Source organism: Momordica charantia (genome assembly GCF_013281855.1).
Source record: "Momordica charantia cultivar OHB3-1 chromosome 2 unlocalized genomic scaffold, Mcharantia_2.0 BLBB01000002.1, whole genome shotgun sequence".
Classification (NCBI taxonomy): Eukaryota; Viridiplantae; Streptophyta; class Magnoliopsida; order Cucurbitales; family Cucurbitaceae; genus Momordica; species Momordica charantia.
Genome location: NW_028275160.1, coordinates 4,399,978 through 4,419,144, shown reverse-complemented (window position 1 = coordinate 4,419,144; position 19,167 = coordinate 4,399,978). Strand labels below are relative to the sequence as shown.

The following is a 19,167-nucleotide window of genomic DNA, read 5'->3' as shown; positions in this document are numbered from 1 at the left end:
AGTGACCTTACCAATCTAGACATGTAATTATACAAAACTCAAACAAATGTATATTAATAATTAAAATATTTTGATCGAGGATCCCCATCCTAAGAAAAACATATGAGATAGAAAACTTTTCTCTCGACCCTTTTATACCTAGAATTTGTCAACATGAACATGACTTAACTAGACATCTACTCCTCTTAAAATCCGAGTTTAAAATTCTCACATCGAGGATTCTGCAAAAAATTTTGATGTTATTATCTAACCAATCCTAAAACTCCCTCCACACCACAACATCTCTATCAGTTTCAATCGATACTTGACCCTTCAACCTTAAAGAATTTTGTCATCTTGACGTTGAATATTAATAAACTTGTCTACAAGGAAAGTACAGTGAAATAGAATAGATTTTCATTAAAGATTCAGATCTCTTCGTTTTAATTCTACTTTTGTCACAAAAAGATTAATTTTCAAACTATAGAAAAAGAATCTAACAAATCTATGGTTGCTAATTCTATACACATTATCTGAATCTGATAACAAATGCCAAACACCACGGCAGTATCGGGTGCACTCAAAAATTCTAGTAGTGCAGTGCTTCACAACCACCTTTTATACAACCATTTAACCAAAATTCTACACAACCAAATCCCTTTTTGATTACACAACTCAAGCCAATCTCAGACCTTTGGTCTCTCCAACTGTCTCTTCTGTTGCGGGTGCAAGCGATCTCGGTTATCCACATCACATTCCATGAATCGACATCGAATGTTTTCCGGTTGTTGCTCTTGCGCTCTTCAACTGACTGTTAGCAACTTTCCCGTGTCGTGATTGTCGAGCGTATTCTTGAATCTGACGGTCTCGCTCTTTCAGCAGCTTGTCTAAGTTGTTTGATGGACCAAGGATTGGACCGGAAGTGTAAAGCTTGTTCATGTCTGTCCCATGAGCAAACTGAACCACGTAACGAATAAAGATCAGTATCCCAGTCAGTCAAAAGAACATCATTCATACATAGATAAAGAAACAGCTCAAGATACATTAAGATTTGAATTCTGATTCATTTAAGCTTAGCAAGAGGAAAGAAGGAACGAACCAGAGTCTGTTCTTTAGCACAAGACTTTTCATACTCTATTTGGTATGAATCTGCCACTCGGTGTGTATAAAATATACAGTCCTGCTTTCTCGTTGGCTCCGACTCCCTAACAAAGTCAGGCAATCTGCCTACTTCTGATCGCGACGGACCAGGTCTATCGTAGGGAAGATCAGATGTGATAGTAGACCTTGTTGCTACTAAACGGGATAAGACCGAGAGATTAGATCCATCAAGTGCCATTGAATGGTCATCGAAATGCTTCCCAGATTTCATCCAATCTGGTTTGCTAATAAGCGGTCCTGAATGTGAAAACCTGCATGTATCTTTGCCAATTTCTGTCACAGATTGGTTTTGTTTGGGTGGGGCAATCAGAAAACCAGAAACTGTCTCGTCCCCATGAGAATTCAACGCTTTGCTTCGACCCTTCAAACTTGAATGGCCTTTCCTTTTCTGTACTCAGATGCATAACTAAATTAGTCCAAAAATCATTCGAGAAGGACCATTAAACCAAAAAACGTTTTAATGGATGCGCGTTTAGGATACCTGCATCAACATGCTTGCTTCATCCTTAGCATTCAGAGCAAGGTTAAGGTGAGCTTCTTTAGGTCGCCTTCCTTCCATGTAGTCTTTAGGGTCTTTGCCCTCAGCTCTTGACTGCCTGCAGTGGAAGATAATCTCAGACTAACAAGTTCTATACCAAGGAGCAAGCCCTTAAAATGAACTTATCAGACCTAAATACTTAGGCTTTTCCTTTACAATAACTCAATAAGCATATAACTATGTTCTTCATATATCTCCACCCTCAGAAGAATTGATGATTCTAACAACTTACCTTCTGCAGCCGTGGAATTTTGCATCGATCTCTTTGCTGGGAGGATATTTGGGCATACCCGAAGGCTCGCAAGCGAGAGGTTTAGTCGTAAAAAACTGAAAATTAAGAAAAAATCGTTTGTTAATATTATTACTATTATGAGAAACCAAGCATCAGAGATTAATTTTCAAATGATACCTCACTCTTTAGAGCAGCGGCTGCAGTTCCTCTGTGAGCAGGATCTACAGAAAGCAATTTATCCACAAGAGCCACCGCAGCAGATGGGAAATCCTTGAGCATTTCTCCGATACAACGTCGGTATGGCTGAGCCGTCTTGAACGCAGTTGAATGAGGTAACTGCAATCTCCTCCAGTAATCCTCAGGTGGCGACCCACAAAGTTTAAATATCTTATGCAATTGTTCGACCTATGGGAAATAGTTTTGATGCTTTCTTCAGTACATTTAAAGACTAATAAAAACTAAAAAATTGTGAGGGGTCAAAATCTCCTTTTTAACAACTTGTTCCTTTTATCACCAGTACTATAATCTTAGCTAGATCATGAATAACAAGACAAATCTGTTTATATGGAATATTTTGTCTTCAGTTGACTATACATCTAAAAATGTGCTACCTCAGTTTTTCCAGGTAAGATAGGCTTCCCAGCATATAGTTCAGCCAGTACGCAACCAGTACTCCAAAGGTCCACGGCAACCCCATAATGGGAAGCTCCAAGCAGAAGTTCGGGCGGTCGGTACCATAGAGTCACTACACGGCTTGTTAAGGCAACACGATTATGGGGGTCAAAAGGACTAGCTAATCCAAAATCTGCAATCTTCAAGGCACCATTGTCATCGATTAAGAGATTTGAACCCTTAATATCACGGTGGAGGACACCATGACTGTGACAGTAATCGAGTCCCCTTAGAAGTTGTTGCATATAGCATTTAACCTAGCATGGACATAAGAACAAAGTTAGAGAAGTTTTGGGAGTTGAATAGATGTCATTCATTAGAAATGAATTCTATCAAAATTGCATACCATATCCAGGAAACCAGTTTATATGGTTTACCTGTGGTTCGCTGAACTTGACGCCGGGACGAGATGCAAGACCAGTAAGATCATGCTCCATATACTCAAAAACAAGGTATAAGCTACATGACCGTGGCGACGTAATCAAGCCTTCCAATTTTATTACATTTGGATGATCAAGCCTACGAAGGATAAGGATTTCCCGGGCCATAAACTTGACGCTCTCCACATCGAGATTATCGAATCGAACTCGTTTTAGAGCGACTAGTTTACCATGAACGATATCGCGAGCCTTGTAAACACTACTATACGTCCCCTGTCCTATCTGTGAGAATGAAACACCACCAAACAAACAACAGGAAACTCAGACAAAAAAAACATTTTGATCTCCACACTCGAAATCAAAGCAACAAACTACTTTCAACTCTCAAATTAACAACTCTCACATACCTTGTCTAATTTCTCGAAAGTTTCGGCTTTTCGTGGCAGCCATCCCTCCAGCGCTTCACCTGCGACAGAGGAGAGCCAGCTTGGCCAACCAGCTGCAACTTGCTCTGCTACCACAGCTTTTGGGATGCTTCCTTTTCCAGGATAATTAGCAGAAATGGCTGCTTCCAGCCTCTCCCTCTTCTTTTTTTCAATTTGATCGTCGTGTACCCTATTTGAGCCGTTGACTTTCTTGTCCAAAAAAGCAACTTTCATGTCACCTCCATCCGTTTTCACCTTTGATCGAATACTATCTGCTCTCTGTGAGGAATTTATTCGAACAACTTCCTCTCTTTTCAGAGAATTCAATCGCACATCCTCCTCTTTTCTTGATAAATTTACTCGTGAAGCCTTTTGTGAAGACAACTTCTCAGTGGGTCTGCCCCGGGCATCTTCATCAACCGAAGGCTTGGAACATTGGCAACCCATTTTTGCAGAGCCCAGAAACTAATTACCAAACTTTAACTTTCTTCAGAAATATTACAATCTCCTCCTAAAGCCAACTCCTGATATTCCACAAACCTCCTTCCTCGCTAAGCCCATAAATAACGAATGAAAATTTGATCAAATGAAATCAGAATTTAGAATATTTTCAAAGCTCTCCATATACCCAATTCAGAGAAGACCCTAAAAATCGAATGTCAAACCAGACTTTCAAACACGCAATTTCGAACCACGAAAGGGTTGAAGTCCCAAAAAGAACTCGAGCGTTTTTTTTTTTTCTCCTTTTTAAAGTTCCATCCTCCAGAATCCGAACTGACCCAACACGAAAAACCATAGAATAAATCAAACTTGAAACTTGAAAGGGAAAAAAATGGAACAACAACAGCGACTTCTTTTTATTTATTTGCCAAACAAAATCCGGAAACCCTTTTCACCAATCAGACGAATCTTTCACAGTCAATCAGAGGAAACAACACGACTGTCGATCGATCGATCAATACATCTTGGAAATACCCAGACAGAACACAATCAAGTTATGGGGAATGATAGAGAGAGGCTTAGTTACCAAGAAACAACATTGGGCTCGCCTTTTGAATTCCCAACGCGTATTCATACCAATACAATCAATCTTATTTTGCTGTACTTTAAAAGATTATCATATTCAGACGGCCTATGCCGGCTGTTCCCCGAGTCAAAAATACCCACTCCATAACGACGACTAGAACGAGTTATTAAGGATTTGGTTCGCGTTTGAATGCTAAATTAGTAAATTTAAAAGGGTTAATTACGTGGGTTTTTTAGTCTTCAAGGATAAAAGGTCAACGAAAGTGAAATGGCAAGAAGTAAAACCCAACGATTCAAATAAAGTAAGGCTTCGTTTTGAAGAATTGAACTGTTTTTTCTTTATCAATATCTCTTCCAGTTAAAATATGAGTTGTTCCAACTTCCAAGTTTCTCATTTCTATGATACATTGTCATTTACAAATTCTATTTATAACCCAACAACTTCGTATGATTAATGAAATTCAAATAAATATGCATAAAAATATTATATACATACGATAAATAAACGATCTTTTTTAAGTTTTTTTTAGTACAAGATCTGCCTTTTAAAGTCAACAGTATTAATAATGAGATCGTATGAACTCTTAGTCTTATTTTTAAAGTATAATTAAAGTTTTTGTAAGGTCTAAATGCTAAAGATACACAATCATATTTAAATTAACTTCAAACTAACATTTTTGAAGTTGGATTATTTCTCAATTTTGAAAGGTAGGTACAATATACGAAGAATAGAGTACCAAAATTTAAGACTAAAATTCAAAGAGATAAGAACAATAGGAAAAATAGAATAGGTCTTCTAAGAGATGACACAGTGGCAATGAAGATCTGCGACGTAAGCCATACGACATGGATTCCTGAAAAAATAAATAAGAAAAAAGAGAGCATGAATTATTATTCTACATCTTTATTCAAAAAAACACCGTTTAAGGCCATATTTTTCAAAGGCAACAGTCAAAGAAATTGTTAAATAAATAAAAGTTGAACTTTTGATTTTCTTATTGTTTGTTGCTGCTTTTTTGTTTTTCCATAAACCAATTGAGTACTTCCACTAAAATCCACTTTCTTTTCCTTAATTTTAAGCAGCTTCTATTCCAAGTTTGTTTTTTTTTTTTCCTTTCTTTCTTTGGGGACTTCTTTTAGAGGTATTATATCTTGAAAGAAAAGAGCATATTCACAAACTTTTGTCTATAATCTTTGTAAACAAAATTAGTGGGTTTTGTTGTGAGCGTTTGCTTTATCTTTTTAACTTGTAAAGTTTTTGTATTATGGTTCCTTGGGAGAGATACCTCTTTAATTGTGAAGGTTTTCTTTCTTTTTTTCTCTTTTTCTTTTTTGAAATTCCTCAATTGTGAAGTTCATACTTTAATTTGACTACAAAAAGAGTATATACTAACTACTTTGCTCGTATTAATAACTTCATAATACATTTTTAAATTTTTTTTATTTAAGTATTTAGTTCAATAAATCAATTTTGACAAAACTTCAATTTCATTAAGTTGAATCTTAAATTTAAATAATGCGTAAAATCAAAATGATGAGACAACATTAATTGTATGAGTGTTCTTCCACTTATGTTAGATTTTTTCCTCTTAGTGGGAGGTATATGTCAATTATCACTGAACTATGCTAGTTTTGGCAGGTTTAAGGATTTTGTTGCTAAAGTGTTTTAATGCATGAATTTTTTTTTAATCTAATCTTTAGAAGGTATTAACTTTTTTACTTATTCGTATTTATTTAATGCAATGGGCTAATCAAACTTTTATTTTTTAAACATAAAAAAAAGGCTAATCAAACTAACTACAAGGATAAAAAAATATGTTTTATTTTTAGTTTTTTTCTCTCTAAAAGCAAAACAATTTTAAAATTGGGATAAGATTGAAAGAAAAATCTTCTCCTTATAGAAAATAAATAAAATTATTACCAAAATAACATAGTTTTAATAGAAAATGAAAATTAATTCATACTTAAACATCCCCGTAATTATTAATTCATATTATTAAAATTCAATCAGAAATTGAAGTCGGTTTACTTTTGACTAATACTTGCATCCATCGCTTTCGTTTTAATCAATAACTTTATTTGTTTTTTTTTTTTTCAACATCATTATATTTGATTTTTATTTTTTCTAAAATTTTATTTCCAAGTCCAAAAACGTAAGGTAAGGTAGGTAGACCGATGAATAGCAAAAGTCTTTAATTTCTCTATTGCTTGCTGATTTTTCAACTTATTGTTTACCTGCAAAGTAAAATATATACATCATTTTTCTTTTTATATTAATTATACTGTAATCAAAACTATTATTGCATACATTTTTCAAGTAAACTACAATTATTTAGAATCATTTCAAAAGACTTAATATAAAGAAATTACCAGACATTAATATTTACACGTTGATTATCTTTATTTTTAAAAAGGAAAGGAAAGGAAAGGAAAAGAAAAGAAAAGGAAAATATATCTTTAAGTGGGTTTTTATTTTTTATTTTTTACTGAAAATACTTTTTTAAATGATAATTTTTCCCTTTTTTATTTTTATTTTATATGAGTTTAATGATAGTTTACAAAAGCCTTTTGCCAATAAAATAATATAAAGGTTTTCCCTGATTCTCGCTGTCTAAAGTCAGAGACAATAAATTATATTAGGATCAAGCAGTATAATGTAATTTATTAGACAACTTATTAACTACTACATGTGTTCACATCATGCGGGGATAGCTCAGTTGGGAGAGCGTCAGACTGAAGATCTGAAGGTCGTGTGTTCGATCCACGCTCACCTTATTTTATTTTCCATTTTTTCAATGGAAACCATATACATAGTTCTCTATTTCTTTCCTATCATATTCATACGTAATACTCATTTCCAGGATATTCCAAAAAAAAACACACACACACAAAACAGATATATCATTCCCAGAAGATGTAAATACTAAATTCTTCGAAATGGTTTTGAAAAAAAAATCCATTTGCTCTTCTGCTGAGTTTATATACAAAAGGCAGCTTCTTTTCTTTTCCAAGTATACACAGCCGAGATTGACATGTTATTTACATAATAGCTCAATGAACAAAATTGGTTGCGGCCTCCTGTTTCCTTCTTTCCTTTTTTCTCATAGGAAGCCAACACCTAAAAATTTCGCGAAGATGAATCCAATGATCATGTTCTTTGAGCATCCTATCTACATTGCCTGATGAAACAAGGAATGACCATCATCAGACATAAATTTGATTTGCTTCCTGACCATAGACGATGACGATGCCGATGCCGATGAACAAATGATTCTTATTAGTTCTTATCTAATTAACACAGAGCCTTCAAGTGAGACCGCGTCGAGAAGGAAGGAATTTAGCCAACAATCAGAGCTGAGGCTTTTGAATCTTCCAGCTGACAAGGATTGTGACTTCTATTCAAATCAGGGTGGTCTCTGTTCAGCTTTTTGATGTACTCTTCTGCAGCGTTGGATAAAGGACGATTTCTGTCTTGTCTTATTGATTCTGCCCTTGAAACTCCATTTCTTTCTCGGAGATGTTTGTAAGAAACGAATTCAATGGGCCCAGATGATGTTAGACAGCCGCTTGAAATGGTGGAAGTATATTTCAGGTTCTTTTCGGAGTTTGCTAATCTTGGTCCCTGAGTTATAGGTCCTGAATTTGAGGCTCTCTTCGACACAAGACCGTAGGAACAAGTTTCGCTCCGGTACTTTAAGCTTGAATGATTTCGTTTTCTCTATAATCCAAAATCAAATAGGGTAAAGAAGATGGAGAGACAATATAATATCTTCTGAAGCAAAAATGCAACCAAAATTACAAACTTTGTTTGGAAGTTACCAGTAGTGATATAACCAACTCGGCATTAGGCTTTGCTGCAGGAACTACCCGAGATTGCTTCAGTCCTTTTCCTTCAGGATCAATTGTCCGGCTTCTCCCACCACCTGCTCCTCCTTGCCTGTGTAAAAGATAGAAGTAAGAGACTGCAAATAGTAAAGTCAATTACCAATTTCCTCTTTAAGCGATCCTATATTTTTTTTGTACCTTCTTGCTTCATCTTCGCGCATTTTTGAATCGATCTCCTTGCTGGGAGGGTATTTTGGCAAACTTGAAGGGTCGCAGGGTAAGGGCCTTGTGGTAAAGAACTGTTAGAAGAAGACCATTTTGTGAGAAGATGAATACCTCTACTTTCCAATTCCAACTGAATTGAATATTGTTGGTTACTGGGCTTTTGCAGAAGAGGAAGAATGGCGTACCTCACTGTTGAGTGCAGAAGCTGCGGTTCCTCGCCCTGCAGGATCTATAGACAGCAAAGTGTCCATAAGCTCGACTGCAGCACGGGGAAAATCGTTAAATCTCTCCCTAAGACATCTTTCATATGACTGCGGTGGCTTCATGCCTGTTGAATGCTTCAAATTCAATTTGCTCCAGCATTCCTTTGACGGGGAACCACAGAGCTTAAATATCTTATGCAGTTGTTCAACCTGAAACGTGGACGTGTCAACCTTCATTATTTTGACAAATAAAAACATTGAAAGCCACTGTTGATCTATCTAAACAGTTCGTATTTGAAAACAGAAAGATGATCTCAGTCAAAGTTAAAGCTATATTGCACCTCTGTTTTTCCTGGCAAGATAGGGTTGCCCCCATATAACTCTCCTAAAATGCAACCAGCACTCCATAAATCAACTTCAGCACCATATTGAGATGCTGCAAGTAAAAGTTCCGGTGGTCGATACCAGAGAGTGATTACACGGCTCGTCATTGGAACTTTTGACTGTGAATCAAAAAAGACTGCCAACCCAAAATCTGCTATCTTCAAAATGCCATTGTTGTCAATAAGAAGATTTGAGCCCTTTATGTCTCGATGCAGAACCCCATGGCTGTGACAGTGATCAAGTCCACTCAAAAGTTGCCTCATGTAACACTTCATCTGAAATAGGGGGGAAAAGGCTTAAAACTTATGATCAAAATGATTATATAATATATAAGGTAGTCATGGATGGATCGCTTCTGTTTGAGCTGAATATGCTACCTGTGGTTCGGTGAACGATGTGCCAGGCCGTGATGCAAGTCCTGTAAGATCATGTTCCATATATTCAAACACAAGGTACATGGTACATGATGTTTGTGATGTGATCAAACCTTCCAACTTAACAATATTTGGATGATCGAGCTTTCGCAAAACAAGGATTTCCCTTGCCATAAACTTGATGCTCTCGGTATCTTGATTGTCGAACCTGACTCTTTTCAAGGCCACAAGTTTATCTTGAATGACATCACGAGCTTTATATACACTGCTGTAAGTTCCTTGGCCAATCTGCAAGAATGAGAAATGAGAAACAAGAAAATCGACGGGCCAATAACTTAATCAACTGGAGATTTGTGAGCACATGACTTAAAGTCTCAAAGAGAGAGCCTACTTTTTCTAACTTGATGAAGTTACTCGCATGTTTCGGCAACCAGCCTTTGATAGCTTCACCAGCAACCACAGCTAGCCAACTCGGCCACCCAGCAGCCACCTGCTCGGCTTCGGTAACCTTCGGAATCCTTCCCATACATGGATGGTCGAAAATGGTGACATCAGGGATCTCCGCCTTCTTCCTCTCATTAGGAGGCTCGCCATATGAACGCAGAGAACCATTGGCCTTCTTATCGAACAACATAACAGTAACATCTCCGCATTCCAGTCTCTCCTTTTCCCAAATCTTCTCAATTTTTGGAGAACCAACTCTTGGTTTTTTCAGCTCAGAGAGGCGTTTTGTGGAGGAAAAGGCATTTTTAGAGCTATCATGATTGCTACACTCATCCGCTAAAACCTTGGAACAGATGCAGCCCATTATGCAAACTGAATTTGAACAAACAAAGATTAGCTTTCACATAAATGAATCTCTTCCTTCCAAAATATGAAAGAAGATTTCACTTCCAAGCTCAGAAAACGAATCAGAATTCCACCCAATGTCCTGTATTCTTATTCAAGAATGATGCTAAAACGATAGTATACACCAGTCCCCACTCGTACTATTCAAACTTCCAAAAGTAAGCGGTAGAGGATAAAACTTTAAAAAAAGGGGGGGGGGGGGGGGGGGGGGGGGGGGGGGTTGAATGTCAAAGAGATTGGATGCATAATGAAACCCAAAACAAAAAGAGGAAACCAAAAAAATCAAAGGGATAAACTCGAGAGGATAGTAGCCGTTTGTCCTACCAGAGACAATATCAGAAACAGTGGAATAAATTGATCATGGACTCGTTCAAAGCAGCAGCCAGCTAATTAAAAGTTTGAAGTTGAGTGCTGAAAAGCGACTGGAAGAAGAAAAAGAGAATCAGAAACAGAAGCAAACAAAGGAAGGCGTGTAGAAAGGGGAAAAAGAATTCATCAAACAAAACATGGAGCAATCGTAGAGTTAGAGAGGGATGAAATAGAAAAGCTTAAGAAATGGGGCAAGAAAATTAAAAGTGACATTAATGAGAAGATAATTACAGGCGAATAGAATACAGACGCGCACTCTCGGGTTGAACAGTTGGAATTGGGTCTCGGATTTTCAAAGAGGTCGTTGAGAGTTTATGAATTCGGCATTAAACGCCTTCAGGATGGAACTAACCCCACAATCTTCTTCTTCTTCTTCGTCTCCATCTTTCAATTTCTTCACCACATCTCTCACCTCTCCTCCACAACCGCCAATAATTAATACTTTTTCAAAATATATGTGTTTTTTTCATAGATTTCAATATATCACAGCGGTAGAATCGGAAGAGATTTAATTATAATTAATTTTAATTTTGGTCATACCAAAATTGATTTTTTTTATTATTATTTCTTCTAGGCTCAACCAAGGTGGAAATTCTTAGCTAGTTGGATTAGTTCGATGAAATTAAAAAGTTTTATGTAAATAAATATTAAAATAGATTTCTATGAGAGTAAAATATTTTGAATAATTTTATGTATATAGGTATTAAAATAATTTCTTTGAGAGAAATATTTTCAATCTTAAAACATGTAAACCTCTTTTCTTATAGGTTCAAATCTGTTGGAAAATTAAGCTCCAAGTCGAGCTGTGATTCACTAACAGAAACACGTTAAAACAAAATAATTCAGGGCATCCAATCGACAGTGTTGATCTACAATTACATCCCAAGCGACAGTCAAACAAAGGTGTGAATAAAAGAAACAATTTGCTCTTCCACAGTTATCCAGTAAAATACAATCAACACAAATAATAAGAGATCGGAAGTACAATAACGACATAAGCAATTATACCGGTTCACCCAACAAATGATTATGTCCATAAGTACTGATATAAGTACTCAAATATCTCCCTCATATATTCATTCTCTAGAGGGTCCAACAAAAGCCCTCTAACTTCTAAGTATTCTAAGTGAAAGAATAAAAACTCATAAGAATCAAGATCTAATGACCTCAAATATGTCGATCTTCATCTGCCCAATTTTGTTGCCAATACACTAAGTAGTTGCATCTGAAACGCCACAAAATTCCCCTCAAAGTCGACTTTGAATGTTAATCTCACGACTGAAGAACCCTATGGTCTGCATTTATAGACCAACGTTATAGCATTGAGACATTGTCCATAATGTCTCAACACTACGAACACAATCTCAACGTGCGCACAACATCTCAGCACTCCAATTCCTGCAACGTTGATCTCCTGTATTCGTAGCGTTGAGACACTAAGCATCTCAACACTGTCTCCTCGACTAGCATGTCCATACAACTCCCACTTCATCGATTTGATTGCAGTTTGGCTTCACCAATCCCAACAGAATCTTCTTGGACTTTTATATATATTCTATTATTACTTAGTAAATTACTATAAGTTATGAAATGTGCTCTTCAACTCGATATCACACACGTTGAACCTATTCGAATTTGATTCTTTTTTGGAGTCCCTTACTCTTTTGAATTTAAAAGATTTTTCTTATAATTTATACATAATAATAATTAAAAAAAATTGTATACGCTACGTAATGGGCATTAGAAATTTTGCATAATTGGTTTTGAATTTTAAAATTTGCCGCTGTTTCTTTTTGTTTAATTGTTACCCACAGAAATTTCGCTAGTATTCTCAAGTTTCCATCATATTACGTTACGTCTTCTTAATATGCTATTTTTTATTCAAAATATGCTTTTGTTGGGTAAAAAGGTAAATTAGCCAATGATTTTTTATTTTGTTTTTAAAATAAACAATCAATTCGAAAGAGTGTATAGTTTTAGAGTAGAGCGTCATTTTAATTATTTCTCTGACATTTCAGATATTCCAATAATTATGTAATAAATATAAATAAAACCCTAACAAGCTTTTTTTTGTTTTTCTTTTTCATTTTGTCCACGGATTCGATACTTCAAATTTAGGTTATTTCTATAGTAGCAATGTTAAATCGAAGATTTTGGTTTAACTATAATATTTTATTAAAATATCAAATTTATCAATTTTGTAACTGATATAATTGTTATACCTATTATACTACTAATTATATAATTATATGAATGATATACTTCATATTAATTATGTTATCGATAAATCTTATTTTAGTTGAAAATTTTGGTTAAAGTAATAGGATAGATTTCTTATATTGATATAAAATATATCAATTATATATTTTATTTTAGGTATATGATTCATATAATTCATATATCTAATATGAAATAATCTTATGTACCTAGTCTATAAAAAAAATAATTACTAATATACGTATACTCACTTATATATTTTATATAAAATATATCACTGCGAGAGTTTTTCTACCTAGTTTATATCATACTTTTCCATTTGTTTGGGTGGGGACCTCCATTTTCCACTATATTTGCAAATAAAAAATGGTGTTTGTTATATTTGCTATATTTACAAAGTGGCCATAAATTTTTAATTTTTATTTAAAAAAAAACAATAACAATAATTTTTTTTATATGTGTGAGTGTCCGAGAGCTAGCTTACGCGCACTTCGACTAATCTCACGAGACAACCGCCTAACCCTACAATATTTGGTGCCGGAAAAATAATAATAATAATAGAAACATTATTTTTGTTTTGATTACTTATTAGTTACAACTTACATTACATTAGAGACAAAGAGGGGAAGAATTCAAAACGATAGCTCATAACTAATGTCTATCACTGTTTATGCCAACAAAAAAAAAATGAAATGAGGTCAAACTTGGTTAAGGTCGGACACGTGGCAAAGCTGACTGGATACGCCAAGGGATGACTAGCACAAACTTTCCAATGCTCAAGTCAGTAAATAACTCGGACTCGATATAAAGTTCGAGAAGAAATTCGATACCAGCTGGTATGGAAATGATGCTCTCTATTTATAGGTTAAGGATCTGACAGACCTTTCAACAGGCGGTTACCTATGTCGGAGATCAGGTCGGATATATATTGAAGGATCCTGGTCGGTCACACCTTGCAAATGGTCTTAACGGGAGGTTTGTATTGTGATGAGCCAACTTGGCCAGTTCCAAGGTGGATAGATGTTGCCAGGTGTCCCAATCCAAGTCTTCCACATGGAGTCAAGATTTTTACCCCAAACAATCACTAAACTTACGTTCAAACTATTAACCTGAACATAGCTCAACTAGTTAAGATACTTATATTTGACCAAAAGATCATGGATTTAAATTATCATCCCACATATTGTACTAAAAATAAAATAAAATAAAACGTATACAACCAATAAGACCTTTTTATTTTAAAAATAATAATAATTAACAAGACTTAATATTAAATGGTGAGAATTGTTTTGCATACGAACGAGAAAAAAGAAAAAGAAGAAGAAAATTACAAAATTGAAGACAAATATTAGCAGATGAGCTACCGACCTTATATCTGTTCAAATATTCCAACATGCAGGACTATTAAAGAGATTACAGTTTCAAGATTGGGCCAATTTAAAAGTCATCCAATTTGTATATAACTTTCTGTTCGTGGCATGTTTTCTAGGATCTATAAAACGAAAGGAGTTAAAATTATTTGGACATATCATTTTTAGTTCTTCGTTTTTTAATTTATGTTTTTTTTCTAATTTTTTTTAATTATATTGGGACTTTTTTTTTTCATTTTTAAAACGCATTTAAATTGTTAGCCAAATTCTAAAAAGAAAAACAAGTTTTTAGAAATTAATATCTTTTTTTACAACATTTGATTTAGATTTTGATAAGTAGTAGTTATAAGCTTAATTTCAAAAATAGAAAATAAATAGTTATCAAATTTATTATTTCAAATAATTATTAAAGCAATTGATAACAGGTGAAAAATAAATGTTAATGTATACCATTCTAATTATGTTTAGCTATACATACTTTATTGGATGATCCTCCCCAATAAAGGATGTTAATTTTTAACACAATTCCTCAATGAATGGAAAATTGATCATCAATTAATCTGAAATTTTCTTTTATTGTATCATTCACAGTATTCTAGATTTTGGAGCGGGTTGGATAAATTTCTAAATTTACTTATTTTAAGAGCTACAAACCAATCAATTCATAAAATTATTCGAATTGTTATAGCAGATATGATGTAATTACAGATAAATTCCAAGTGACGTGATCAAATAAATAAATAAATAACATTTTTGATTTATAGAAAAATGCAAATCAGATAAAATGGCCCCCTTTAGTCTTATATTAAAAAAATTTAAAATTTTAAAAGCTTCTAACGTAATATGCTCCTAGTCCTACGCTTAATAAAGATTGAATAATAATTGTGCTATATATTTAAAAATAAATTAAAACAAGATGACATTTATCTTATGTTATTTTATTTTTTGAGTTCAAATGCCATTTGAACATTTTAATTTCTGCCAAAAGTCAGATAGGAGAAATAAATGAATGTTAGTTGTGGTGTGGACAGGCCTTCCTGGAAACTATATTTTTTTATTTATGAGCGAATTTTTGGGGGGAGAATTTCAATCACATTTTCTGCAAAAATGTCAAACTTTGATTTTTTTATAGGATACCCAATAAAAAAAAAAAAAGAAGAAGTCTGGCAGGATCTAAAGTATATTCTATTTTAAAATTTGGCAGTTTCTTCATTTTCTCTTCTAAAACCATGGGCGATACTAGACTATACAATATAATTTAATTTGCGTTCTGTTTCTGATTTATCAAGTCAATTTTTGCTGCCCACCTTCGAGAAATATTGTACTAATGAACTCAAAAGGGTTTAAAAAAAAAAGTAATTTACAATTACAGACATTTTAATTAGAATATTGCAAACTGTCTGAGTTTCCGTTGAATAAATGTGGTCAAAATAGGTTGAGTTTTTAAGCCTTTTATATGTCTGTACTGATGATGATCAAATTCCTCTCTTGGAAGTCAACAGTGTGGTTACCCTCTTGGGGCCATTGATGACCATTTTTTTCCCTTTGGAATATACAATTTTCAGCGTTTTTAAGAATGGAAAAAAAAAATATTATCGAGCATATGTCTTACCTTTTAAAATTAGAAATAGGGTCACGAAACGATTTCCAATTAAATTACAAGTTTAATTCATAAATTTTTAGAATTGTGTCTAATAAGTTCCTGACTAAAAAGTGTCTAATAAATCTCTGAACTTTTAATTTTGTGTCTAATAGAACTAGACTATAGACTTTAAAATGTGATTAATAGGTTTCTAAACTTTTAATATTATGTCTAATAGGTATCCGAACTTTCAATTTGTGTCCATTAGATCATTGATCTATTAGACATAATTTTTAAATAATTCACAAATTTATTAGACGCAAAATAATAAATTTAATTAAGGTCCTGTTTGGACACAAAATTTAATTTTATATGTTAATTTTAAGAAGCTTCCAATATGTCACGTGTTCTATTAACCACAAAATTGAAAGTTTACTAATTTGTTAGATATTTTTAAAATTAAACTACGAGAGAAATAGATAGTTTAAGGACTTTAAAATATAAAATTTAGGGATTTATTTAGTTCAAAAATCTATTAAATATAAATTTGAAAGATTACGGAAATACTAAACTTAGTTTAGCCTTAGTATATCCATTATCATTCATGTCGTCAACTTTTTTTTTTTTGTGGGTTTTTCTTTCCATGTCATTCTTATTTTAATGGGAAAAATTTATATATTCAGTGTGATTTCAAATTGATTTCTCTCTTATCTTCTTATTTGAAACTCACCATCAAGTTGCATTTTGTATAATAAATTAAAATTGAAAAAATATTGGTATTGAATAGATGATATAATTGAATTTAAAAGGAAAAACAAAAAGAATTTACCCGAAAGTGAAATGAAAGTGAGTGTAAGTGTGTGATTGTTGATCAGTGTGGTAAAAGTTGACCAAGTCAACGAAACGGTAAAAAAATATTTTGTGAAAGCGACGTGTAACGACTGGAGCGTGGGAAGTGGTGGTGGCGCGGTGCTTTGCCTCCAACGGCTACATTTTAATCTCTCTATAAAACCCCAATTGATACAACCGCGGGAGTTGCACTGCTCGAAACTGGAAATTAGGAATCACAATCATTCAGGTATTTTCTTTCTCTCTTCTTAATCCTATTTCTTCCTTTGGAATTCGTATGTTTCTTAATTATAATTTGATTAAATTACATCTTGATTTCTCATCAATCGATCCAGTGAGATCTCTCTCTGTTGTGTTGTTTTAATCTATTAATTCATCCATTTGGGTCTCAAATTTGGGGGTTTTGGCCTTTCTTTTCTCCTTCTTCTTCCGTACCTAGTCAATTTTTTTCTTCAATCGGGACGAAACTAGACATCTACATGTGTGTTCTTTCATACCTAAACCCTAATTTTTTTTATCAAACCCTAAACCCTAATTAGGTCAATTTAATTTCTCTTTTGGATTACAGGTTGCATTGTATAGAATATGCGCATATGGATCGAAATCAAAGTAATTGGCGAACGATTTCTTCCTACCAAATCCGATCCCACACACAGGACTGGTAAGACTTTTTCATCCATCATTGTTTGAATAATATCGTTTCTGATACTTATGTTTCCTTCTGCCTATTGATTGGGTTGAGTTGTATTTAATTTTATGGCCATCTGTGGCGTTGCGTGTTATTCATTTTTTAGAGTAGTTTTTTAAAGTTCCATGATTGATTGTGAGATTGGAGTGTTTTCTATTTGTTTATACTCGATTATTTCTCTGTTTTTTTCTTCTTTTAAGTTTTTGTTTAGAATAATTCTCTTTTAAGGCTTTTCCTCTCTAACAGTTTTTTTATATCCCTCAACTTTTAATCTTCAAAATTTTCTATCATATTCCAAAAAAATTCTCTATAGAAGTCTTCCCTCTCTCTCTAAAACTTCTTTCTTTCTCGAAATTTATTTTACTTTTTTATCTTTAAATTTTCTCTCATTTTTAGAGCGTCTTCGAAATCTTTTTTTTTTTTTTTTACTTCTTTGCTCCCTCAAAATTTGTTGTGAATCTCTTTTAACCTTTTCAAATTTTCATTATTTCTCTCCTTCTATAACAAAATTTTCATATTTCCTTTTTAACTTTTTCTTTCTATTTTTTAAAAAACTATAACCTATTTTTTTCCTTCAGTATTTTCCTCGATTCTCTATCATTTTTTTTTTCTGAAAGTTTTTACTCTATTTTTTTCTCTGTCAAAACGTTTTTTTAAATTTATTTCATTTATAATATTTTTCTCTCTCTAAAAGTTTTTTTTTCAATCTCGGTTTAATTTATTTTCTTTTTAAAAATTTTTAATTTCTTTATTGAACTTTTTTTAATCTTCAAATTTGGTTTTCTCACTAAAAAATTTTGTGAAACTCTTTAAATTGTTTTCCTTCAAAATTTATTTTTTTAATCTTTAATATTTGTAACATCAAAATTTCTTTCATTTTATAAAGTTTTCCTCTCGCTAAAAAGTTTTTAAATCTTTTTTTATAATTGTTTTTTTATGTTAATCTCTTTTAACTCTTTATTTTTTTTCATATCTGTAACTTTTTCTCTTCCATGTTTTTTCTTTTCATTTTATAACTGTTTTTTCTCTAAAAGCTTTTTTACTCTATTTTTGACAAAAAAATTTTCTCTCAAAATTTTTTGGTGAATCTTCTTTTATAACTGTTTTTATCTGAAAGTTTTTATTCTATTTTTAAAAATTTTCTCAAAATGTTTATGTAAACCTCCTTTTAACATTTTTATCTTAAATATTTTCTTTGATTTTATAACTTTTTTTTCTGTAAAAGTTTTTCTTCAATTCTCTATTATTTTATTTTTTCTCAAAACGTTTTCTAAAATTTCTTTCATTTTATAATATTTTTTTTTCCAATCTCGTTTTAATTTATTTTCTTTTTAAAAAATTTCAATCTTTTTTTCATGTTTTCAAAATTATTTTTCTCACTAAAAAATTTTGTAAAACTCTTTTAACTCTTTTCTTTTTTCAATATCTTTAACTTTTCCAAGTTTTTTCTCTCAAAGTTTTTACTCTAATTTTTACAATTTTTTCCCCTCTCAAAACGTTTTTGTAAATCTCCTTTTAACCTTTTTATCTTAAATATTTTCTTTCATTTTATAACTTTTTTTTTCTATAAATGTTTTTCCCTCTAATTTTTTTTATTTTATTCTCTTTTAACTATCTTTTTTTCTTCATATCTTTTAACTTTTTCTCTTCCCAGTTTTTTTTTTCATTGTGTAACTGTTTTTTCGTTTAAAGTTTTTACTCTATTTTTAACAAATTTTTTTTTTCACCTTTTATCTTAAATATTTTCTTTCATTTTTTACTCTATTTTTTCTATTAAAGTTTCCTTAATTCTCTATCATTTTTTCATTCTAAACGTTTT

The 19,167-nt window shown here is 32.8% G+C and overlaps 2 protein-coding genes, 1 long non-coding RNA gene and 1 other non-coding gene across 4 annotated transcripts; 2 read left to right on the top strand and 2 right to left on the bottom strand.

Annotated features, from left to right (window-relative positions):
- Nucleotides 1-374: 374 nt before the first annotated feature.
- LOC111011200 (putative serine/threonine-protein kinase At1g09600) lies at nt 375-4,571 on the bottom strand. The gene is made up of 8 exons (XM_022284888.2): nt 3,370-4,571; nt 2,960-3,244; nt 2,522-2,839; nt 2,088-2,315; nt 1,911-2,005; nt 1,622-1,736; nt 1,079-1,528; nt 375-936 (listed from the first exon to the last, which is right to left on the bottom strand). The coding sequence occupies exons 1-8, from the start codon at nt 3,832-3,834 to the stop codon at nt 730-732; spliced, it is 2,163 nt and encodes a 720-aa protein (XP_022140580.1). The 5' UTR covers nt 3,835-4,571; the 3' UTR covers nt 375-729.
- Nucleotides 4,572-7,115: 2,544 nt separating this feature from the next.
- On the top strand, nt 7,116-7,188 carry TRNAF-GAA (transfer RNA phenylalanine (anticodon GAA)). The gene has a single exon. It is a non-coding gene; the product is annotated as a tRNA-Phe (tRNA).
- A 163-nt stretch (nt 7,189-7,351) lies between these two features.
- Nucleotides 7,352-11,061, bottom strand: LOC148212695 (putative serine/threonine-protein kinase At1g54610). Its single transcript, XM_088120861.1, has 9 exons — nt 10,874-11,061; nt 10,598-10,695; nt 9,816-10,240; nt 9,428-9,712; nt 9,008-9,325; nt 8,649-8,876; nt 8,437-8,537; nt 8,233-8,350; nt 7,352-8,131 (listed from the first exon to the last, which is right to left on the bottom strand). Exons 3-9 carry the CDS (start codon nt 10,230-10,232, stop codon nt 7,751-7,753), a joined length of 1,848 nt encoding a protein of 615 aa, XP_087976987.1. The 5' UTR covers nt 10,233-10,240; nt 10,598-10,695; nt 10,874-11,061; the 3' UTR covers nt 7,352-7,750.
- Nucleotides 11,062-16,671: 5,610 nt separating this feature from the next.
- On the top strand, nt 16,672-17,541 carry LOC148212694 (uncharacterized). Its single transcript, XR_015789468.1, has 2 exons — nt 16,672-16,889; nt 17,229-17,541. It is a non-coding gene; the product is annotated as an uncharacterized LOC148212694 (long non-coding RNA).
- Nucleotides 17,542-19,167: the final 1,626 nt, after the last annotated feature.